The 25257-nt window shown below is 43.2% G+C and overlaps 1 protein-coding gene across 4 annotated transcripts in view; it reads right to left on the minus strand.

Moving 5' to 3' along the window:
* The window catches only part of ETS1 (ETS proto-oncogene 1, transcription factor), a gene marked incomplete at both ends in the record, with an annotated part of 123387 nt that overhangs the window by 50294 nt on the left and 47836 nt on the right, over positions 1–25257 (minus strand). For 3 of the 4 annotated variants that reach the window (XM_080707436.1, XM_080707435.1, XM_080707434.1), the window contains one exon: positions 12769–13018. The exons of the other annotated variant lie outside the window; for it this stretch is intronic. In XM_080707436.1, the coding sequence (XP_080563562.1) occupies positions 12769–12850 (82 nt within the window). Of the gene's footprint in view, positions 1–12768; positions 13019–25257 lie in introns of those variants that run through there. 4 annotated transcript variants of the gene reach the window in all.

The following is a 25257-nucleotide window of genomic DNA, read 5'->3' on the forward strand; positions in this document are numbered from 1 at the left end:
AATAGAAACAAACACTCGGCGGTTTTGAAGAACATTTGATTTCCATTAGGAGACAAGAAAGATAAAAGACTGAATTCTTGATCTACAGGAAATCAAGGCTGCATTTCCTACACACACACACACACACACACACACACACACACACACACACACACCTCACTCTAAGGGAGCTCTGATGTATTTAGCGTTAACTACTCTGTATCCTATCTCCCACTAATTTAATAACACTCCTTCTATCACCAAGAACTCTAGACAACTTTCTAAATGAGAACTCATCAACTTTCCCATTCTCTCCCGAAGAAAGGCGTCTTGCTTACCAGGAGCAATCTCCTCCTTCAAGAAGAATTCAGAGATCATGCACAGATGTGACAACCCACTGGTACTTGCAGTAAAAACAGACTCACACCAGGCAACATAAGGACATGGAATGACCACTTGTACAGACCTGCTTAGCCAATTGCATGGAAAACATTCAAACTAGGCAACGGTAAGACCCAGGACCCTGACCCAAAACTATTCTCAAGTGGAGGGTACTACTCCAGGAGCCTGAACTCCAATTGGAAAAGACATATTTTATGGTCACTCTGGGACTTAGTTCATGAGTTCTAAAATTTTCCTAGCAAGCATTAAGTGAGTGCCCTGAAACAAAAATGCCAAATTTAAACCATCTCTCCATTTTTGCTACAATCAGGTGTACCGTCCCCTATTTCCCTACTTCCTATGCCCACCTCGTCTTCCCAGTAATCCAGAAACACTGAAAGGTGCAGCTGGTTACTTAGGATTTATACCCACTTGCAAGGAGACAGCAACATGCCAATAGAGTACTTTCAGGCTAACGACCTGTCACTTGGCCCTGGCAAACTCTGGCTTCCTGAATGACCAAGCAGAGTGGGGATCGGAGGGGGCTTATTTTCATTTATTCATTTATTTTTGGCTAAGAAAAACATATTGCATTAAGGAGATAATCTCGTATGACTTTGCTAAACTCTGAATAGATATGATATACCTGGTGCCATAGCAAATGCCTTCCGTCCCAAATGGAAATTAGCAAGGGGAAAAATAAATAAATCACTCATCTAAGATGCAATATACTATCTCTTATGCCTGTTAGTTAGGCACGGTTCTTTCCTGTGACATGTACCATGAGACACAGAGCTTGCTGTGTTTTGTTTTTTTGTCTTCAGTTACCTCGAATTTTTGCTACTCATCACAATGGTTCCTCACTTGCTGAAAGAGATAAACTGAGGCAGAAGACAAAATAACATGATATAGTTCAATGTAGAGAAACAGAGCTTGAACAGAAATTGGTTTTCAATTTCTTTAGATTAAGAGAAAAAATCTATTTTTTTCAAGTCCAAGGTCAACCTTTCCCAAAAGAAGGTGCATATTTGTCTAGTAGGCTGTGGGATAACTCATATGTCTGCTTACTTGTTGAGAAGGCACTATCCATCCATTCTATCAGGGATATCCATATACCTTGCCCAGATCTTGTGTCACAGGGGTCTTGTGCAATCTGGCCAGCAGCTCAATAATTAGCCAACTATTTGGGACTCCTTAAGTATGTGTGAAATTTGCAGAGAAAATCTACCTCCAGCAACAGAGCAAAGGATGCCTCCTGTCTCTTCAATCTCATGTTAAAGTTTATCGCCATTAGTATTTAAGTGCATGTACTGAGTATTCAACAAAACACACGCACGCACAAGAGTGTGTGTGTGTGTGTGTGTGTGTGTGTGTGTGTGTGTGTGTAACCCAGGAAGCATTCTATCTCTGGGCTACACCCTCAGCCCTATTTTATTTTCTACTTTGAAACAGGGTCGTACTAACTTGCTGAGGGCCTCCCTAAGTGGCTGAGGCTGGCCTTGAACCTGCAATTCTCCTGCCTCAGCCTCCTAAGTACTGGGACCATAATCGTGTAACACCACACCCAGCCCCAAATAAATATTTAAAAATATGTGTGGCTGAAGCACACAGGCATTTGGTGAGTTCTGACTTCACCTTCTAACTCAGCCACTTCTTTGCCAGATAACATTGGGAGAGCACCACAGCCTCTCTTCCTTTAACTGTTCCTATTCTGTAAGATGTTGGTAACTCAGAAGGTTACTAGGAGCTCAAACATGGTAAGAGTATAGGTCAAACGGTAAAACACTACCAGGTGATGATCAAGTATTAATTCTAGTGGGCTGGGTGTAATGGTGCACACCTGTAATCCCAGTACTTGGTTGGGAGGCTGAGACAGGAAGATCACAAGTTCAAGACCAGCCTCAGCAACTTAAGAGAGACCCTCCACAAATGAGTGAGGCCCTTTTTCACAGTAAAAAAAAAAAAAAAAAAAAAAAGGCCGGGGGTATAGTTCGGAGGTAGAATGCCCCTGGGTTCAATCCCTGGTACCAAAAATTTAAAAAAAAAGAAAGAGTGATAATGTGCATAACAGATTAGTATTTCCCCCAAATTCGACAAACATCCAAATATTTCTGAGAATTCTGAAGACAGAAAACATGAGATTTTAGAGTTGGCTACTGCTGGCTTTGAATCTAAACTCCTCTACTGGGAGACTCAGTGACCTTGGACAATTTGTGGAATCTCTTTTTCTTCATCTGTGAAATGGGAATAATGTTTCCCTATTAGGGATTAGGGTATAATAATGAGGTTCTAGGCACAGAGTTGGCATTCAATAACTAAAGTAAACAAAGCAGAACAGAAAAAGTGAAGATGAGTAGAAATTAGAAGGGCCCAGGAAAAAAAAAAAAAAAACAGCAAATAAACTTTACCCTATCATCAATGGTAGTTTTCCTTGCTTTCTCCAAAAAACTGGCATGCTAAACTTGGGGCCTGCTTCTCAACAAAGAGGGTAACGGTAACAAGTCTTTCTCAAAATATAAGAATAACATTAGTAAAGTGAGATTTCAGATGACAACTGTGTGTGGGCAAAAGGAGCCTTTGAAAAGTAAAGCAGCCTACGCTTACCACAACTACCCAGCGCACACTTGTAGCTTCCTGAATGGCAGTGCGGGCAGAAACAGGTGGAGTCCGGTCTGCCACTGACTCCATGGGGCAGGTGGAGCCGTTGAAGGGTCACCTCTTGCTGCCCAGACACCACACTGCAGGCTGGGCCCTGCCCTCTGCACAAAGCAGGGACTGGGGCCTTGACTCACTGGGACTGTCAGGAAGAGTGCTGAGGTGGCCCACAGCAGCATACATTCCTGATGCAGGAGGGACTGTTTATCAAGGAACAGAACAACAAGGCGCAGCTTAGATGAAATAAGCACATTACTCAGACCACATGCTTGGCCTTGCGGATACAGCTGGGGCTGGCTGCTGTACCTACAGTACTCTAACCTACATCTTCTTCCACCAGCTCAGGCCCCACACAGAGGCCACTGTGGCAAAGGCTTGTGGAAAAGCAAGCTGCTACATGTTGGGAGGCCAGGGAGAAGGTGTGCCTCCTGGTCCTGGTGTCACCCCAAGAAAAAGGGCCTCAGTTTCCCCAACAGTAGGCAAGACCTGCACAATTCCTAAGGTCAGTCAGTCTCAGTTTCTCTCTCTCTCTCTCTCTCTCTCTCTCTTCTTTCTCTCTGTCTCTGCAGAAGACATCCTTTACAGAGGTACCCAAAATTCCCCAATGATTGAATTACCAACAAAATTTAGGGACTCTTGAATAACAATCAATGCTTTTTCTAATATTTGATGATTTCAAATGTTACCTAAAGCCATAAGATGCTGGTGTTAAGAGAAACCTTGCATGTCATCATCTCCAATGAATGTGACTAGTAAACAAAATGGGGCCCAGGAAAAATGAAATGATTTACTCAACGTCACATAAACAGGTGCAAATCTCCCAACTGCAGAGTGGACTCTCCATTTATTTTATTCACAGTATTTATTTCTACTATGCTGACGGATCTCCTTTATCATTTGTGGTTCCCTGTTTGTACTCTGTGTCTTTAATTGGTATCTCAATGCTGCAAGCAACTTATGCATAGCATATGGAATTAACTAAAATTTTAAGCAAGAAATATCAAATAAGAAATATGTATAAATACTAAAAGTATAAAAGTCAGTCACGTAAAAATATTCCACTGAAAATTCCCTATGATGAATTTTCAGAAATGTATTTTAAAATTGAACTTAATGAATCATTGTTATTTTGAATGTGAATGATAATGGCTTATCCTTGATGGGCATGGTGGCACATGCCTGCAATCCCAGTATTTGGGAGGCTGAGACAGGAGGATCATAGATTCAGGACTGGCCTCAGCAATTAAGACAGACCATTTCAAAATAAAAAATAAAATAAAGCTAGGAGTGTAGCTCAATGGTAAAAATGCTTCCGGGTTTAATCCCCAGTACCAAATAATAAGAATGAGTTACCCTAGCATAAAACTATAATTGCACACAAAATAACATTAAGAATAGCTATAGAACCTGGCACATGGTGAGAGTTCCTAAAGACTTTAAAAAAATGTATCTATAACCACTTACCAAGTTTAAGAGAGATACCCTTGCCTGACCTAGATTATTTTCCATTTGTACCTTAAAAATATGTACCTGATTGATTTTGTCATGTTCTCTGAGGTTTAACGCCTATTCTGATAAACAGATATAGAGGTTTTAACAACTAACAGTACGAGTGGGAGGGAAAATAATGCAAAAAAAAGAAAAAAAAAAAAAGGAACCACCCCTCCAAGGCCCTTTCAATAACACTACTCTGTCCTTAAAATCTTCCCACTTTCAGAGGTAAAAACCATCCTGAGATTTCACAGGCTGTCACTCAAGTCCCCGCCTCATTTCTTCCTTCTCTTTTCCCTTTCTAGGACCAAGATTTCTCCTTTCTTGTTTATGCAAACTTTTCCTCCCTTGCAAATATGTAACAATTTTTTCATGCTATTTTCTATACTGAAAATCATCCTTTCTTTCTTCTTATACCTCCTTCAAATGCTTCAGAAATGCCCTGGCCCATGAAACTTTTCTATTCTAGAACTAATAGGTAAGGGGTCCAAGATGCACAAAATATACAAGCACTGATCCATGCATCATTTCATTAAGTTCAAAAACAAGTCTTCCTACACTTACGCCATGGAAACACCTGGAACTAACAGAAGACATATCTGAATTACCCTGCCCAGCCATATACCCATGAGGGGTTTAAAGGGAACGTTTACAAGACAAAGAATAAAAACAACAGACCCAAGATTGCCCACTGAGCCACCTGAGACTGGAATTCCTAGTCAAGTTCAGTGCTTGATCCAGATGGGGACTTTTCCAAAAGTCATGAAATACCACTTAAAATTCTTTCATTCCTTTTTTAATTATTTCCTTTGTTCTTTCACCCTTTCATTAGTTCTTTCTTACTTCCCTACTCTTTTCCTGTCTCTTCCTTCTTTCTCTTCTTTTTATAGCCAATCCCTTCCTCCCCTCCAGAAGAATGGAAGGCTTGTTTACTTTTGTTTTTGTCCACTTTAAAGGTATTTTTTTTAAGTTTTTGTCCTTTGAGATAAAGCAGTAAACTTTCTCATCTTGGATAAACATTGAAAGAAAAGAAAACAAAATTTTAATCACCTTCACTTATGTAATAATGATGTTTCCCCCAAATAAAAAAATTCATTGTTCTCATCCAAGCATGCACTCCCTATGCACACGCATATACACATACACACACATGCATGCATGAACACACACACACATACATTCTACATGCAAAAAGTCTAAAGTTCCTCCACAGAACCTTGCGAGGCAAAAATTGACGGCTTATCACAGCTACCCAAAGCTACAAAGAGGTTCCAAGTGCTTGATGCGAACTTGTTTGAGGTCGATTTGAGTTGTCAGGTTCTGAGAAGCATTATATTATGTGTCAAAAACAAATTTAAAAATATAACTCATGGTTGGGGAAAACCACATTGTACTTAAATTATTTCATATTCTTCATCTGGTCCTATTTACTTACTTTGGATGGTCTAAACTCCAAGACTGGCAATTGAGAAAAGATATTCTAAGGAGTAGCATGGCCCAATTTAGTGTCTGAGTCGGGTAACCCTCATCTTTTGATGAATCCTAGTTTATGTCATATTGTTCTGGTGTGGTTTTTAATAGTGCTCCTTTATACTCTCAAAAATGTTCCAGTTAGGATGGTAAATTATAAGATCTCCCTATCTACATACCATAGGATCTGAAATCCAACAACCTAAAATACCACAATGCTACTTTGGTCTAAATGTACTCTCTCTGGATCATGAATTACAACTCTCAGAGACAGAACCAAATGCTATAGAAAAAGGCAACTGAGAAAACTGTAGGGGCCATAAGAAGCCACATTTAGAGTATCAAATGTCTGACATGAACTCAAGCAGTAGCAAATGGAAGAATCTGGGAATTATGACATAGTTGGCCAAATAATAAATATTTATGGCTTACACAACAATATTTGTAAGCATGACTCTCTGCCAATGAAATGAGACCTACCACAACCTATACTACAAACCAATTCTTTCCCATATGGAGATTATAAAGTATACAATTAAATGGAAAAGATGGCATTCATGGGCACAAGTAGAAAAGGTGACATTGATAGGCACAGCAGTCAAGCAGAAACAGCTTACTGATGCAATTTGAAAAACATCAACCAAATTTTAAAAAGATATCTTCAGAGCCGGGCGTGGTGGTGCACACTTGTAATCCCAGCGCTTGGGAGGCTGAGACAGGAGGATCACACAGGTTCAAAGCCAGCCTCAACCACTTAGTGAGGCTCTCAGCAACTTAGTGAGACCCTGTTTCCAAATGAAGTATAAAAGTAGGTCTGGGAGTATAGCCTGGAGGTAGAAAAGTCGCTGGGTTCCACCCCCAGTACCAACAACAACAACAAAAAGATATCTTCATCCAGGTACTGTGACACAGGTTTGTAATCCCATTACTTGGGAGGCTGAGACAGAAGGAGGTACGAGAATTAGCCTCAGCAAGTAGTGAGACTCACACCAACTTAGTGAAACCCTGTTTTCAAATAAAAATAAAATAGGGCTAGGGTGTGGCTCAGAGGTAGAAAGCCCAAGTTCACTCCACAGTACCACAAAAAAATATATATTAACTAATATATATTGAACCTAACTGAAATATATATTCAACCTAACTGAAAAAAGGAAAGGAATAAAAAGCTACTGATGTATGACAAGTAGAATGACAGATTTGGAAAAAGTCCTGCCATTAGGCAAAGGGCAGATCTAGAATAAGGCAAGCAAACATTGAAGCTAGTCCTATCAGAGAGTCTATCTGAGCAGAAAATTGGGACCAACATGCGACTGTAGAGACAATATAGAAAAACATGAGACTGTGTTGTTCATATATAAATTCCTTTCTATGGCGTGAGCCTAAGGATGCTAAGTATTTGGGAAAACACTCCCCAAAATGCAATGATAAAGGAACCAATACCATAGCTATAGATAAGAAGCCAGAGAGTCTGTTTCTCCACAGGAGCTGTGGGTGGCCTCAGGTCTGCAGGTAGGACCCTGGGGCTATCAGTCCCCAGGTCATGACAGCTCCAAACAAATGTGCATTGTCTGACTGACTTAAGGTGGGGGGGGGGAGCTAATTTAGGGGAGGAAAAATAAAATCTACCTGCTGTACAAACCATAACTGCGACTCCCACCACCTCTTTGCAAGCAGGAAAATTAAAACTGTGTCTTAAGGAAATGAAATAGCTTGTTATACAGACTGTGTGCATGTGATGCTGAACAGCACTGGTGAAGAAGGAAGCAAAGTTGGGCAGAACCTGGAAGCTCAGAAAAGGACTGACCTTGGTCGTGAATGCAATCAACTTCCCCACCTGTGAGAGCCAAGCACATCTGGAAGACATTGAAAAACTACGCACCCTGCTCCTTGCTTCACCATCTGAGGTCAGTGTTGCTGGAAGGAACCTTTAAGCTTCTTCCTAAAGCAGCACATCTGGATGGCCAGGCCTGGGGACACCCTTTCCCCAAGCTGTGCGGGGCACTCAGATGAATATGAGGCCACCTGATTCAGCTCAGAGGAGTCTTGTGGGAAGGGTAGGGAGCGCCCTGTACTCCCTCAAGCCCCACAGCACCAGCTAGTACTGCCTTCTCCTAACGCCCATGTTTTAAATTCCAGAGTTCCCAAGAAAAACAGGGTACTTGGACTGTAGGTGTGACATCTCATCAGTCTGTAAGTTTCTAAAGTGTGGCCTTAGGCAAAGTTTGCACCTCTCTGAATGCCATTTTTTTCCACGTGGAAATGGAGAAGATAATGCTTTCTTTCATCTCAGAGTAGATGAAACATATGTTGAGCCTGCTTTGTGTGTCAAGTATGTCCACAAACAACACACATCTCAGAAACAGCCCTATAACATTTGAATGGCAAGAATCCACCTTCAATGCACCCTCATGGAACACTATGCCACCATAGCCACAAGTTATTCTGCAAAACAGGAATATGTCTTGATTATACTGCCACTGTAGCCTTTGCAGAGCTATCTGAAACAGGGAGACTTTCTTTTCTAGAAAATCCTGACCTGCACTAACCAACTCTATTTTGTAGAGCTTTTGACAGAGCCCAGAGCAAGCAGAGCTTTGGAAAGTTGATCATGGGCTGCTCTGTGTCCTAGAAAGAGGTGATGTTCCTACAGGGTGGTCTGGCCTCTTTAAGGGGGAAAAAAATGTTACACAGACCCAAAAAAAAAAAAAAAAAAACCAGCAACACAAACCAACCAAAAAATGCCAGGAATGCAAGCTCTGCCAACCAAGTAAATAAATAAAATGTGAGATACTTTGTAATAACTGGACATGTGCATTTCTCAACACTGAATAATAAAAAACTCAACTTTTCCATCAACCCTGCAAATGTCCTCCTTGACCCTAGACTTAGGACTTCCTACTCTGAGGTAACACTGACAGCCTCTATCGCCCAAAGTAACTGGCCAACCCCTGGACCACTAACTGTGACAGCCAGGCCTGGGGAGGCTGAAAGTCACCTGCTCACAATGCTTGCTCTCAGGAGCACAAAATGAAGCTTCACTGGCATGAAATCTCAGCTAATCAGGTGCAAAAGTCTTCTTCAGCTTTACTCTCCTTTACCTACCCCTCAAAAAAAAAAAAAATACATGCTATTCTTTCTTGGGGAAGAATAGCATGTAGCCACCATATCCTTTAACAAATACCTCAAGGGCTTCTGAAAATTCTCTATGGCCAAGATCATTTTTTGTTGGTTTTCTTTCTAGTTAACCCATTAAAGAGAATCTATTACAGATAAGACGCTGCACTAAAATTCTACACATATTACCAAATATGGTGGCTCATGCCTGTAATCCCGGTATTTGCAAGGCTCAGACAGAAGGATTGCAGGTTTGAGCCCAGCCTCAGCAACTTAGCAAAATAAAATAGGGTGGGGGATCTGATTCAGCGGTAGATCACCCCTGGGTTCAATCTCTAGTATCAAAAAAAATTTTTTTATATACTCAGTTTTAATCCTCACATCAGTCCTATGAAGAAGAATGATTTACTACACTCATTTTACACATTTAGGAGCTGGAGCACAGAGAGATTAAGTGATTGCCCAAAATCACACAGCTACTAAGTGGCTGAGCTGGGGATTCACACCCAGACAGGATGGCTCCTGAGTCCCAGCTCTGAACCACTGTGCTTTTTAGTTGCTAATGGAGCATGGTCAGTGGGAAGCTGGGAGCACACAGCCAGGGATCCTAACAGCCCAAGCAGCTCTGCCCTTTTCTCTTGCCTACACTAATGAACAGACTGCCCATGCTGGGAAAGGGCAAAGCTTCTTCCTCTGAGAACAATAAAGGCCCCCACTGGATAAACACCACTGCCATGGTGGGATAGGGATTCGGGCTGGTTCTTTGATTCCTATAAATGGGCAACATCCAGAATTAGAACTCTTATCTGGACATGAGGTTCACCTCACCAGGAAGGTATAGAATGGGGAAGGAAATAAAAAATGAAGTGGTGGCCTCAGCCCCTTCTCAGGGAACTCCCCACAAAGAAAAAACTAGGGATAACTCAATGGCCATGTTTGGTTTGAGCCTACTAAAGATCTGAAAATGGTGTAATCCAACAGCATATTCCACTTTGTACGTACAAGGTGATGCCAATGTTATTTCAAAGTGTATCTTAATCTGGAACATAACACTATTAACATTGTTAGGTTTCAATATAAGATAAAAGTGAATAAATGTTCTTGGTCAGGTCCTAACCAACAAAGGCAGGCAATCAGCCCAGGCCTTTGCAGTCCTGCTAGGATACCCCACCTCTTCACTCAATTTTTGGCACTCATAAATTTGGAAGGGGGCAGAAAATAAATTCTGGCTTCATCGCTGAAGCCAGATAAAACCCCACACTAATTGTCTTCACACATAAGAAACTAAGCAACCTAAAGGAAGCACTCTGACAAATACTGAAGTCACAGCTGTGGATACAAAGCCACGCTGTGAGCAGTTAAACTTTAAACACATGTCCTATATGGTCTGATGGGCAAGGCAAACCTCTACTCAGCCTGTGTCTCGTTCTCCCACCCACTAACACAGGCAGCCCTAGCCAACGTTTCTTCCATCTTTGCACCTGCAAGCTGAAGTCTGAACTGATGTTTCTATGCTAAGCTTTTCAAAGGTAACTTGCAATATTACTCATGATAATATACACTGGGAAGTTAGAAACAAGGGTTAATTTTATCCCAGCCACCAATTCTCTGGATATTACTATGTAAGCTACTTACCTTATCTGTACCTCTATCTCCCTCTCTGGGGGTATGGGCGTAATATTTACATATAAGCAACTGAAGTCAGGAAAAAGCTAAAAGTTAGTTATTAGATTCTACATATATTTTTTCAAGTTTCGCTCTTTATTTTCCTCCAAGAAACTGCTAGAAATCAAACCTCATTACAATGAATGGCAAAAGACTACCAGATGTCTTTGACCAGGTGCAATTCTGTGGTATTGAAGGTCACTTATAAAACATACTCACTGGCTTGGAAACCTATAAATAAGAAAGCCATCCTAAAGGTACTTATTATAATGCATGTTGACTATAGCATTAGACCTTGTTATCTCCATTTTATAGATAAGAAAGCTAAATAAAGTTACTTGCCCAGGGTTTATTTTTATCAATAACTGAAATTAAGAGTACCATATACTTTAAATCTCTAGTTTTCAAGATTAAATTACAAAAAAAAAAAAAAAAAGCTTTAGCTGTTTACTGTGATCTAAAACATGTGTTGCCAGGGCCCTTGTTCACTGCCAGCATGGAAGATCCATGGTAGGTACGTGAACTGACATATCTACATGATGATTCCCAGATGACCGAATCTGTCTCTTCTCCATAAACACACGGAACACATATAAACAAGTCATTCTTAAGGAAAGGACCTGTTTGCTGAGTTTCTGTCTTTGCTGTGAGCTATTTTCTTACTTCTCCTGCATCAATTGTGACAAAGAAAACTTATTCTGGCTTCCTTCAACACCCCGTATGCAACCCTCACCGCGCCATCACTTCTGGATTGTAGCTCTATGCGCCTGAAGCCTCTTCGTGGCTCCAGTAGATCTTGGCATTGCTCTGCCCATCATCGTCTTACGACAAGAAACTCAGCTTGCTGTGCTCAGAGCAATCATGGGGTGGAATGTTAGGAAGCCCACTGGGAGGGGCCATGACTTAAATATCTTTACTAACAGTTCCTAAGGATCTCAGAATGGCAAAACATTAGCTTGGCTGGTATTGGAAGTTTAAGAAAGGGTTAAAATAAACAACTATAGCAGAGGCAAATAAAGGACAGGGAATGGCACCTAAACTTATCACATACGATGGGGGGTACATGTTACGCTAATTATTTTCCAGAATGCATCATCTTCTCCCCTATATCTTTTACCTCCAAAATCACTAATCTCTAAAGATAACTGGCAGTTCCCTATCCTAAAAGAAACCATATTCCCTCTCAAACTGCATTAGTTCTAGGAATCCTATGCAGTTGGAATCCATCTGCTCAGCACCAAAAATCTGTGTATAAGACAAGATGAAATTTATTTCCCATCCCTCTCTTGAAATCCTTATAAATCACAGAGTTAGACAACACCATCAGCTGAGGACACTGAGTCTCGCTTGGTGCTGGGATGCTTTTCTTCTCCTAGGATCCAGAGGACACATGTACCAACAGAAGAGAAACATAGGTAAAGTTAGTAACCTGGGTGAGTAAGATTGGACTTTCCCAAAGTTAAGAGAATGATTTCAGTTCTCCTCACCCTCACCCTCAACCTACAAAAGATCTAGACGGCACGGGGACATGTGACAGGGAAGCTCGGGAAAGCAAAACATTATTTGAAAATTTGCTTGAAGGCCCGCCCGTTAGACACCCTTTCCTCTCTTACAGTCCAGGCGCTCCAACCAGCTCCAGTTCTGGGGCACACAGAGTCAGGAGATGATATACTCCAGGGTGGTGTCCAACCCCTTCCCTCAGGCTACTGAATAAAACCAGAGGGCCCTCCTCCCTCTCTCGGGAAAATACAAATAAAAAGAAAACCAAGAATGTGGACGCTGGAAATTCTGTATGCTTTTTCCCACCACTCACCAAAAAACGCAGCTGTAAAAATAAATACCACCACCCCAACCAAGGGTCTCGGGCCACCAACAGTCCCCTGGCCTCTCCCTCTCTCCAGCTGCCTACAGCATCCCGGGTCCTGCAGACACGCAGCGCCCAGCGCCCAGCGCGGAGCAGGAGCGGCGGGCGGCGGGGACCCGGCCGGAGTGGGGCTCGCGGTCACCACTCACCCGGGGAGGGGAAAAGCTCCAGGTCCACTTTTTCCGTCTTGATGATGGTGAGCGTCGGCTTGAGATCGACGGCCGCCTTCATGGTGCCAGGAGCCGGGGACAGACGGGACGAGAGCAAGTTTGCGGTGACTGTTCTTGGTTTTTTTTTTTTTTTCTTTTTAATGGGGATTCTCAACAGGGGGAAGGGGAAGGGGATATCCGACTTTCTTCCCTAAAACCTTTAATTCCCGCTGACTTTGCCCCGGCGCCTGGACGGTGCGCGCCCGGCACGGACTCCCGGGAAGTTGGCACTTGGCGGAGCAGCGAGCGGCTGGGTCCCACCTCGCCGGCTCCTCCTCTCGGCGCGGCGCTGCCTCCCGGTCGCTCTCGCTCTGGCCCTCGGCGGCCGCGCTCTCCCCCGTCCTCCCGCGCTCTCCCTCCTCCTCAGGGCGTTCCCGCGGCGCCGAGTCCAGCCTCCCCGCCCGCGCGCCGGCTCCCGCGGTCTCCTCTGGGCGGGGCCGGGGGCGTGGTCTGGGCGGGGCCGGGGCGGGGCCGGCCGAGCGCCCGCTGCCAATCAACGCCGCGGCTCAAAGTGAAAGGAAGCGCGGGCGGGCGCGGGCTGGGCGCCGCGGCGGGGCTCGGCGGGGCAGCGGGGCGCGTCCGTCCCGCGCGGGCCGCGGAGATCTCGGTTTGCGGGCCGGGGAGGAAAGGCCCCGAGCGGCCGAGGAGGCAGGGCGCCGGGGCTGCCTCGGCCTTTGGGGTAGAGTCGGTCTGATTCTCCACGCATTCTTAAGGGCTTTGTCACCCGCTGCTGCCCGGCTCCCAGCCAGCGCATAGTTTTCCAAGTGCGTGTGCATCATTCATTCACAAAGACTGACACACAGGACGTGAGGCGTGCGAGCGTGCGGGCAGGCGCGGGGCTTTCGGGGGCCAAAGGGTATCTCAAGGTTGGACTTCAGCCAGAGAATGGGACTGTGTTTCTAGAGGGGCCTTGGGGTTTTTCAGAGCCCGCCCCTGGGACGGTTAAGAAAGGACAGGGACAGCGTCCACGCACAGAAATCTTGTTTTGCTGGGCTTGATCAGAACCCTGCCTACCAGGGACCCGAGATCCAGGCCCAAATGCGCCTTCCTGTATCCGCGGGCAGCGTGGAGACTGGAACTCAGTCCTGGGCTTCCAGAAGCATCTGCTTTTTTTTTACCTCCAGCAGTGGGTAGATAGACGCAGAAGCTATAGTTTGTACTTATTGGCTAAAAGCTCTATTTTTTCTTTCAAGGATTTTCTACCAGTTGATAAAAAACGAGTGCCCTCCCAACACCACCACCACCTCCAGAAAAAAGTGATAATACAGAGTCTGGTTTGAATTTCTGGAGTACATCATTGGCAGCCATGACAGAATCAATGCACAATCCCTATTATATCTGGGGACTCTCAGCACTTTTGATAACAAGTTATGAGCCTGAATAATTCACAATTTGCCACTGATACGTTGCTTATTCTAAGTGGATTATAGTTGATCCTAATTAAGAAACCAAGCAGCACATAGAGGCACATACATAGCAGGAGCCAAGCATTGACATTTACCTGTGATTAATTCAAAGATTAAACATAAATCTCCCTGAACAGCTTCAGAGAAAACTATTTTTAATGCTGTTTCCTGATTTTTCTAAGCATATGTTGAACTCCTACCTCTTGCTTTTAACTGTAACCTCTGACTCTGGTAAATTTTAGCACACCTGCTTAGCTGCATCTGTCTAACCCCATTTTTGTCCCTTGGAGCATTAGTAACTTGCAGATTTCCCACAGCTAATCAGAGATGGAGCCAGGAATTAAAGGCAATCTCTGGCTCACGGTCCAACCGCCAGATTACACCACTTTCCAAGTGATCAGAGGAAAATATTTATATGTGATCATCTTAATTTTTGAAAGAACAAAGACTATTGCAACCCAGCTGTGTTTTCCAGAAGGTATAAGAAAACAATGCTGGCCTCCAGATGACAAGAACAGACGCTTCTGATCCTGGGAAAAGCTCAGGGAAACAGCTGATGAATGAATTTACACTCACACACCGAAATGAGCAGCAAAAAAAAAAAAAAGGTCTTGAGCCAGTTCTGCCTTGCTATGATGGCATTAGTATAAGGACTCAGCAAATCAAGAGTTGCTTTGGAGACTTTTTATTTTATGTATGTTGTCCTAAGGAAAATGGTGCTATTTTGTTTTCATCCGAGTGTGAGTACTTCTCTATTTGCAGAACAAGTCCTTTCTTCCTTCCCAGTCTGCGGCTCCTCCACTTTCATCCCCAAGTTAGCCTAAACACTGCTGCTAACATCCACCAGAGTGAGACACTGAAAAAGCCCACCACGATTCAACTGTAAACACTTTCCACTCTAGCAACGAGGAAATTCATTCTAATTCTTCAACAATGACAAGTCACCTAGTCAGTCATCCTGTTTCTAACCAAGGAAGCACAGAAGCACAAGTTCTTTTGAGGGTCCAAATCAAGGAAAAGTGCTGGGTGAAACAGGAGTGTTGGAGCTAGCCAGAGGCCAACACAGACTTCAAGAAAGTTATTCTAAATGAGCAGATAATGTTATTAGACATTAGGAATCCAACTTGGGATCCAATTGACATTTCCCTTAGGAGCACTACACTAACATGAATTCATAATCCAATCAGGCCCGCTGACATATTCGATGTGTGTGTGTGCATACGTGTGCTCATGTGCACATGTGTGTGTTTACTGGGGATTGAACCCAGGGGCAGTCTACCTCTGAGATATTCCCCCAGCCCTGTTTTTGTTGTTGTTGATGGTGGTGGTGGTGGTGTGTTGTTGTTGTTGTTGTTGTTGTTGTTGTTGTTGTTGTTGTTGTTGCAGGTCTGGGGATGAAACCCAGAGGAATTCGACCTCCAAGCTAAACCCCCTGCCCATTTTTTATTCTTTATTTTGAAACAGGGTCTCACTAAGTTGCGGAGGGCCTCACTAAGTAGCTGAGGCTGTCTGTGAACCACAATCCTCTGGTCTCCACCTCCCAAATGCTAGGATTATAAGCCTGTGTCACCATGCCTGGCTGCCCCAGCCTCTTTTCATGTTTGCTGTTTGTTTGTTTGTTTGTTTGTTTGTTTGTTTGTTTGTGGTACTGGGGTAGGAACCCAGGGGCATTCTACCTCAAAGCTACACGCCTAGCCCTATTTTTTTAATTCTCTATTTTGAAACAGGGTCTCACTGAATTGCAAAGTGCCTCACAAAGTAGTAGCTGAGACTGTCCTCGAACCACAATCCTAGTGTCTCAGCCTCCCAAATCCTGGGATTACAAGCATGTGCCACCACACCCGTCTTTTATTTTTATTTTTTTTAAACAGTCTCATTAAGTTGCTGAGAGCCTCACTAAGGTGCTAGGGCTGGCCTTGAACCTGCTCTCCTTCTGTCTCAGCCTCTCAGGTACTGGGATTACAGATGCAGAACTACCACTCCCATCTTGATTAATCAATGTGAGGAGGGCACTGGGGATGGAACCCAGGGACAATCTACCTCTGAGCTATACCTCCATCCCTATTTTATTCTTTATCTTGAAACAGGGTCTCACTAAGTTGTGGAAGGCCTCACTAAGTTGCTGAGGCTGTCTTCAAATCTGCAATCCTCCTGTCTCAGCCTCTCAAATACTGGGATTACAAACATGTGCCACTGCACCCAGCTTTTAATCAATTTTGATAAAATTTTATTTTCTTTAGGACACAAGTAGATTTGTCTAAATGTATTATTTATGAACTTTAAGTGACATATCTCTCCTATCCTAAAAAAATGCCTAACATAGGGCTCAAAACATTTTGGGTGATCAATAAATATGTATTGAATGGGGAACTATCAGTTTTCTGGTCACTATGGGATTCTACTTTGCCACCAGTCCTTTCTAATTCATAGGTTTAGTTTGACACGCTATAGTTTGTGAAGATGAATTAAAAGATGGCAGCAACTCTGCGTTTAGATCCCTCATGATGGAGCAGAACCTTTCTTCCCAACACTCAAGTCCAGTCAGGTTCCTGTGTACCTTAGTTTCCCCAGCAGAAGAATAAGAACAGCCAAGCTTTGGTTCCATCTATTTGAGCAAGATATTTCAAGATTGTATCTGATGATTTTTAAGGCACACGGGGGAAAAAAATCAAATACCATCTTTGGTTTTACTTGTAATGCAGTAAGTCTTTTTTTCTGCACCAGGGAGAAAACAGATTTGTAATTTTAAACATTCCTCGGACTTGAGTTGATTACATCCAACCAAGGGCTGAATCTTCTTATACTTGGAACATCAAGTCGAAAACTGTCAAGAAAAGGCTGCAGAAATTCTGGGACAGGAATATAGAGGTAGTCTTGAAGGATATCAAGAAAATAGTCAGCTTTATACAGGAAATTTCTCAACATATGGAGTGTGTAAAAACACAAACTTTTCCTCTCTTTATACTCCTCCCTCAGTTCCACCCATTTGATTAAAAAAAAATAAAAATACACCTAATTCCAAACAATCATAGAAAACATATTCTCCCTCTCCAGAAGTGAGCTAGAGTGTTGAACTTCAACAAAACAAAGAAACTGAGTTTTGAACTAAAATGTGCCTTACTAAAGGTAGGTACAAAAACATTCAGACCACTAACGGCTGATCCAGAGTGAGTTTATGACTCACAGATGTTGATTTACTGGTATAAATGTAAGATTTTTTTTTAAAAAAAAAAGTCTCAAGCTCTCAATTAACAACCTGTCTGAGCTGCATTTGTGGTCTGCTTTTTTTTTTTTTTCCTCTGAGAAAAGGCAACAGTCCCTGCCCTACTCAGAAAAAGGCTTCAAAAGATTAACGCTAAAGCAAGTGGTTTCTATGTGATAATTTCAGTCATTTAAAAGCGCACCAAGGAAGAAAAGGTGCCTTGGACTTAGATAGCTACCATTATCAAGCAGCAATAAAGTAGAAAATCCGAGAGATAGGAAGGGAAATTAAAATAACTCTCTTAATTAAACTCGGATTCCCAACATTCTTAGGGTCAACTCAGGAACCCAAGTTGGGACTCAGAAGGTGGGGCCACTGACTGCAGGCTGGATCTGTGACCTCACCAATGCCACTTAACCTTTCAGTGTCACAGCCTCGCCTCAGCTTCAGGGAATAAAATCACCCCTGGCTCTCCCCAGCAAGTAATAGAAACATTAGCTATTGTTTAGAAGGCACAATAAACAAAGAGACAGTTAGGAGGGAGAAGGAGAACAGGGAAGGAGAGGAAGGGTTGGGGGCTTATTTGCCCTGTAAATCTCCCTAATAACATAGATCATAGTGTGTAGTACGGGCTTAGAAATGAGACTCAGATCCAGATTCTAGCTCTACCAATCGGCCAAACTACCACAGGTAAGTCACTTAGATAATTCTCAAACTCAGTTCATATATATTTCTTTCTGAGGGTCTGGGGATGGAATCCAAGAGCATTAGACCTCTGAGTTACGCTCCCTACCCTATATTTTCTTTTCTTTCTTTCTTTCTTTCTTTCTTTCTTTCTTTCTTTCTTTCTTTCTTTCTTTCCTTCGCAAGACTGGGAATGGAAACCAGGGCTATTCTACCTTCGAACTGCACCCCCAGCCCTATTTTTTATTCTTTATTTTGAAACCAGGTTTCACTGAGTTGCAAAGGGCCTCGCTAAGTAGCTGAGACTGTCCACGAACGGCGATCCTCCAGTCTCAGCCTCCCAAATGCTGGGATTACAAGCATGCAACATCACGCCTGGCTAGTTCCTCCATATTTGAAGAAAGGAAAATAATGTTCCAAAATAACAAATTAACAAATTTAAAAGGGGGCTGGGAGTGTATATAATGCCCCTGGACTCAATCCTTAGTACTACTATTGCTAAAAATTCTAACTAACTAACTAACTATATATATATATATATTTTTTTTGGGGGGGGGTATTGGAGATGGAACCCAGGGGCATTCTACCTCTGAGCTACACCCCCAGTCCTATTTTTTATTCTTTATTTTGAAACAGAGTCTTACTGTGCTGCAAAGTGCCTCAATAAATAGTAGCTGAGGCTGTCCTTGAACAGTGATCCTCCTGTGTCTCAGCCTCCCAAATGCTGGGATTAAAAGCATGTGCCACAGGCTGGGATGTAGCTCAGTAGCAAAGCACTTGCCTGGCAAGTGCACTGCCCTGGGTTTGATCCCCAGTCCAAAAAGGACAAAAATAAAACCCCCTTTAAAAGCATGTGCCACCACACCCGGCTAGTACCTACCTTTTAAGGCTGTTAGAGAACTAAATGAGATAATTCCTGGGCATTTAGCACATTGTCTAAGTCAGAAAAACTGTTCAACTAATATCAAATCATTATTACTGTTTTTAAGATCCAGTATAAGATACAAGATCCAGTATAAGATATAATATATGAGAAATCATTGTTTGTTTAGATCTTTTTTCTTTTTCTGTTTTTTTGTTTTGTTTTGTTTGTTTTGGTACTGGGGATTGAATCCAGGGGCATTCTACCTCCAAACTACACTTCCAGCCATTTCTGTTTTTTATTTTGCAAAAATAAAATTTTTGCTTAGGCTGTCCTCAAACATGAGATCCCTCTGTCTCAGTCTCCCAAATACTAGGATACACCACCCTCACCTGGCTGAGAAATCATTTTAAATCTTTCTCTCACATGGGCATGGTGACACATGCTTGTAATCTCAGTACTTGGGAGGCTGAAACAAGAGGATCACAGATTTGAAGACAGCCTGAGCAAGTAGTGAGACTCTCATCAACCTAGCTAGACTCTGATTCAAAATAAAAATAAAATAGGCCTGGGGCTGTAGCTCAAAAGTAGGATAGCCTTGGGTTCAATCTCTAGTACCACTAGAAGGAAGAAAGGAAGGAAGGAAGGAAGGAAGGAAGGAAGGAAGGAAGGAAGGAAGGGAGGGAGGGAGGGAGGGAGGGAGGGAGGGAAAGAAAGAAAGAAAGAAAGAAAGAAAGAAAGAAAGAAAGAAAGAAAGAAAGAAAGAAAGATAGATCATTCTTTCTGGCCATCTTTTTGCAGAATAGTTTGGAACCTTCAAGTACCTGAACTGTCTCCAAAGAGAATTTGGGTCAACTATCATATTTAATTTAAAAATCTCTTCAAGCCCCTGCCTCAGTATGGCTTCACTTCAGAAATTTCAGCACTACCTGAGTGGAAAGGAAAGCAGGTTTGCATTTACTTCAAGAGGTTCAGAAAAGAGCCAGGCGTGATGGTGCACTCTTATAATCCCAGCATTCGGGAGGCTGAGACAGGAGGATCATGGTGCGTGCGCAGCCTCGGCTACTACTTAGTGAGGTCCTCTGCAACTCAGCGAGACCTGTTTCAAAATAAAGAACAAAAAATAGGGCTGAGATTATAGCTCGGACGTAGAATGACCCTGAGTTTCATCCCCAGTCCCGCAAAAAAAAAAAAAAAAAAAAAAAAAAAAAAAAAAAGATGTAGTTCAAATTCTGAAAGAAATACATGCAATGAATTCATCTTTTTCATCTTTTTCCCATTGTTATGAGGAAGAATCAAATCATACACATTATGGGGAGCCCAGTGCCTCTTTGAAGACATGCCCTCTAGACAGAAGCCCATTATTGGAGTCTGAGTGAAACTCTCTTGTTTTCCAGGGGACAAAAGGAGTTTGAGTGAGAGTACATCCTCCTGCCCAGTGCCACTCCACCTGAAGAAGGCAGGACTCCACTGCTGAGCCACTCCTCACGGCCTGTCCTGGCACAGCACACTCACAGCTGTCACTGGGGAAGCCAAGTCCAGGCCACTCGCTTGGTCTGCTCCGGACACCCCGCAGACACAAAGCAGGGCCCCATGCTCATCTGAACAGACAGCTGATCATACTCGATTTCCAGAAACCCACCGCTCTACAATTCTGTGCATTCAATGTGTTGTCTCTGGGCAAGCTCATTGCAGGATAACCATCCTGTCGCTGCCTGCGGGAGACAGCTTGGCATGGCTATAAGGAGAAAAGGGGTCTGGGTTGGCTCTATTGCTGTCTGCAGTTTCTTTAGACTATAATTACGAACCATTCATGTGCATCTGCAGCCCCAACAATGTGGGATGGATTGGCCTAATCCACAGACCAAAAGACATTTTAAAATCCAACAGTTTAGACATCACGTATGATTCTCGCAGCAAATCAGACTCAGCTCAGACAGAAAGAGGCGAAGAGCTGCCAATCAAGGCTTCAAGGTTTGGAGGCCTGCTCCATGCCCAGGGTCAGTTTCCTTCTTCAGAGCAGACTGACCATGTTTCCTAGGGTCAACTGATAATGCAGACTACAGGCTACCCTACAAACCTGTGGGGATCATGTAACTTGGGCTCCAGTTTAAGTTGTCCTAAATTGGCCCCATGAGGAGGTAAAAGGATGATGGCATTGGCATAGATGTCAGGAGAGTCAATGTTCTTTAATAACAACACAAGTAGAGAATCAGGCTCCTTAACAAGGGGATTTGCACCCTGTGGAAACAGGATTACTGCCCACCCCAGCCCCCCAGGGACTGCAGGTGGCTTCACCCTGGTGAAAGGCTACAGCCTGCCTCTGATATTACCCTGCTTTTCTCTTAGGTTACAAAGACAACAGCAAAGTTCAAAACAGATGTTCTCTGCAGTTGTGGTTTGAAGCTCACATTAAGATAATTTCGTTGTGGAACCCCGCCCCCATCCCACAATGTTCATTTTAAAATGCCAAGTCAATTGCCCCAAAGGACTAACATGTACCACCCTAGAGATCAAGGGACAGAGAAGCAGTGGAGAACTTCTCCATCCTGGTCTTGGTGCTTGGAGTCAAGCAGAGGAAGCACACAGCGACAGAAGAAAACATAGCCCAACAGGAAAAGGGAAGATGGTAAAGGAGGAAGCAGAAGGGATCTTCCTGGAGAATAATGGGAAAATAAATTATGGGTGGTGAGGTGAGGGATGGGAGGGGGCTGAGGAGGAGTTGGAGTCACAGTCATTCTAAATCCTCCTCTTTCTGGGACTAAGATCCCCAGTGTGCATCCAGTACTTGCACCAGACCAACTTAAACTGTTCTGCACCGCCACCAGGCATGCATCTACAAAAACAGTTCAGTGGGAGGTCCTCATGCTGAAAGATCTGCAAAGGATGCACAGTAGACTAGAGATCACCAAGGGCCGAATAAATGGGACCTCAGAAGGTCACAGAAGATACAAGGGCAGGTCAAGCTAAAGATCTAGACAGAACACAGTGGGTATTTCTCAGCTCCCCACCAACATCGACATTTGTCATATGCAAAGAATTTCACTCTCGGAAGCTTTAATCTCCTCCCTCCAAATTGCCCTTTTTCTGCTCAGCAGCCTGAACACACCCTTGGTGCACACTGGAACATGTATGTCTGTCTCTTATATCTTATACCCCACCCTATGGGCATCAGCTACGGTCCAATCGTTATTATACCCTATGGTGTCTATCTAAAGGCAGTAAGAGGGCTCAATAAATCATGTTGATTGTTTAATTGATGAACAAACATCCTAACATCCTAAGCATTCATCATTATAGAAAAATAAAACTCGCCTCTCAGTTTTGTTTTGTCTAAAGTGAAACTCAAAGTTGCCCAGAGATTAAGATTAAAGAACTAACCACCTGACTCTTTTCTAACCAAAAAGATCATCTTTATTGAGTGGTATTATTCTGTTTATCCTCCTGTCCATCCACTTAAAGGAGAATGTTGCCATGATCAAACTATTCGTTTTATCTCCCCTCCTCTGAGTATAGAAACGTGGAGTTGCTTGCGAAATGCGGCGTTTAGCAAACCACAGAGAAAGCCGGTTGTTTTGTCGTCAGCCTGGACATTTTGTACAGCATGCCGCACATCTTCTCAGACTGCTGCTCAGAAGCGGTCCTCAGAACTTTTTGAACTTGCAGTTGAATCTTTCATTTCACTGAAGGCCACAAAGGAAAACTATACAGCTGACTGCTATGTACATCATTTATAAGAGAAGAGAAATACATGCAATGAATTCATTTTTTCCCCATTGTTATGAGGAAGAATCAAATCATACACGTTATGGGGAGCCCAGTGCCTGTTACAAATCCCTTCCACCTTCTTAAATTTCCTATAATCGGCCGGGAGTGGTGGCGCACGCTTGTAATCCCCGCACTTGGGAGGCTGAGACAGGAGGATCGCACTGGTTCGAAGCCAGCCTCAGCTACTTAGTGAGGCTCTCAGCAACTTAGTGAGACCCTGTTTCCAAATAAAATATAAAATAGGTCTGGAAGTATATCCCGGAGGTAGAAAGCCTCTGGGTTCCACCCCTAGTACTACCAAAAAAAAATAAAAAATAATTTACTATAATCAGTCCAGTCCCCAGAAGCACTGTACTTTGAAACGTATCCTTTTGCTCTATAGGTTTCCCTAGAGTGAGGAAGGGGATGGGTTGGGAGTAAAAATGAGATGAGCTGAGAGTGGGAATAGAAAGGAAAGGGAGGGCCACCTGAGCAGACACAGGTAAAAAATACCTAGCTCTCCTGCTATGGTAGAAGATTACTCCAACCACTAAATTATTTATATTTGCTAGTGGATGGTTAAGATGCTATGACAGAAAGGCTCACTGATCTTAAACCATAGAAACCAAGGGGAAAATGAGCTTGATTAAGGTCCATCATGGCTCCTGGCCTGTGATATGGATTATTATTTTACATCCCTTTTCCCAAGACTAGGTCTGTAGACAAGTCCCAGCAAAAGAATCAAATGTGCCACACTGAGAACATCTTACCAACCAGTAAATACAACAGTCTTTGAGAATAACATTGCAGTTATCCACAGACATCTGATGTATTTCACCTTAGCCATCCTTTGCTGAGCTACATGGTGGACTTATAATGAATTAATATGAATCCTACCTCATCTCTGCTGTGTTGTTGTTGTTGTTGTTGTTGTTGTTGTTGTTGTTGTTGTTTTACTGAGGGTGGAACCCAGGGTCTTTTCTACCTCCGGGCTATACTCCAAGGCCTATTTTATACTTTGTTTGGAAACAGTGTCTCACTAAGTTGCTGAGAGCCTCACTAAGTAGCTGAGGCTGGCTTCAAACCAGTGTGATCCTCCTGTCTCAGCCTCCCAAGCGCTGGGATTACAAGCGTGCGCCACCACACCCAGCTCTGTGCTAAGTTTAATAACAAAGAAAATAAAATACACAACACTTGTTACATCCCCAGCTGCTTTAAACCTCTTTTTTGGTGTGTACTCTCTTAAAAATTGTGCACAGAGCTGGGTGTGGTAGTACATGCTTGTAATCTCAGTACTTGGGAGGCTGAGACAGGAGGACAGCGGTTCATGTACAGCCTCAGCTACTTAGTGAAGCCCTTCAGCTCAGTGAGACACTGTTTCAAACCAAAGAATAAGAAATAGGGCTGGGGCCAGGCCTGGTGGCACACGCTTGTAATCACAGCATTTGGGAGGCTGAGACCAGAGGATCACAGTTTGTGGACAGCCTCAGCTACTTAGTAAGGCCTTCCACAACTTAGTGAGACCCTGTTTCAAAAAATAAAGAATAAAAATAGAGCAGGGGCTGTAGCTTGGAGGTCGAATGCCTCTGGGTTCCATCCCGAGACCCGCAAAAAATAAAATAAAATAATAGGGCTGGGGATATAGCTCAGAGGTGAAATGCCCCTGGGTTCCAGCCTCAGTACTGAAAAAAAAAAAAAAAAAAAAAAAAAAAAAAAACTATGCACCATATCTGAATTTCATTCAATATACAGAAGCATAAATCCAGAAAAAAATAACTTTGGAATTTCTGGTACAATTGTTATATGTACACATATACATAAAGTACTAGAGATGAATCCAGGGGCATTTCCTCTCTGAGCTACATCTCCAGCCCTATTTTATTTTTTACTTTAAAACAGGATCTCACTAAACTGAGGGCCTCACTAAATTGCTGCTAAGGCTGCCCTCAAACCTGCAATTCTTCAGAGATCCTCCCATCTTAGCCTCCCAAATACTGGGATTACAGGCATGCACCACCATGCCCAGCTCAATTATTTGGAGTTTACTCAGCACCACCAAACAAAGTATGTAAATGTAAAGTTGACAGATGAAAAACAACCTCAAGAAGGGATTATAACAACCTCCCTGGGATTATAGCTCAATTCGAGTCTCCATTCTTCACATGCAGAGACAGATGTGAAGCGCTGTTTAACTTATAGGAAACCAGCTGTGCCTGCTCCATGAGGCGCTTCAGCCCCAAAATGGAGCTGGAGTAAGGTAGACAGTTCTGGTGATGACGCAGACTTGCCTCACATCTCATCTATCTGGATTGGCTCCCGTACAACAAAGTCTTTCTTCCTTTGAGTCAGTGAGCAGGAGAGAAGCAAATCCCACATGTGTGACGTGCCAGGAGGCGCCATGTAATCAGCGAGGCCTGTGAGACGTGTTCAAGAGCTCGCTCGGGGGCTGGAAATGATAGGTAATGATAGGTAACGTGGAGAATGGAGAAAGTAGAAACCATATAGAAGTTACCGCTTAATGGAAATAT

This window comes from Muscardinus avellanarius, assembly GCF_963383645.1.
Source record: "Muscardinus avellanarius genome assembly, chromosome: 1".
NCBI lineage: Eukaryota > Metazoa > Chordata > Mammalia > Rodentia > Gliridae > Muscardinus > Muscardinus avellanarius.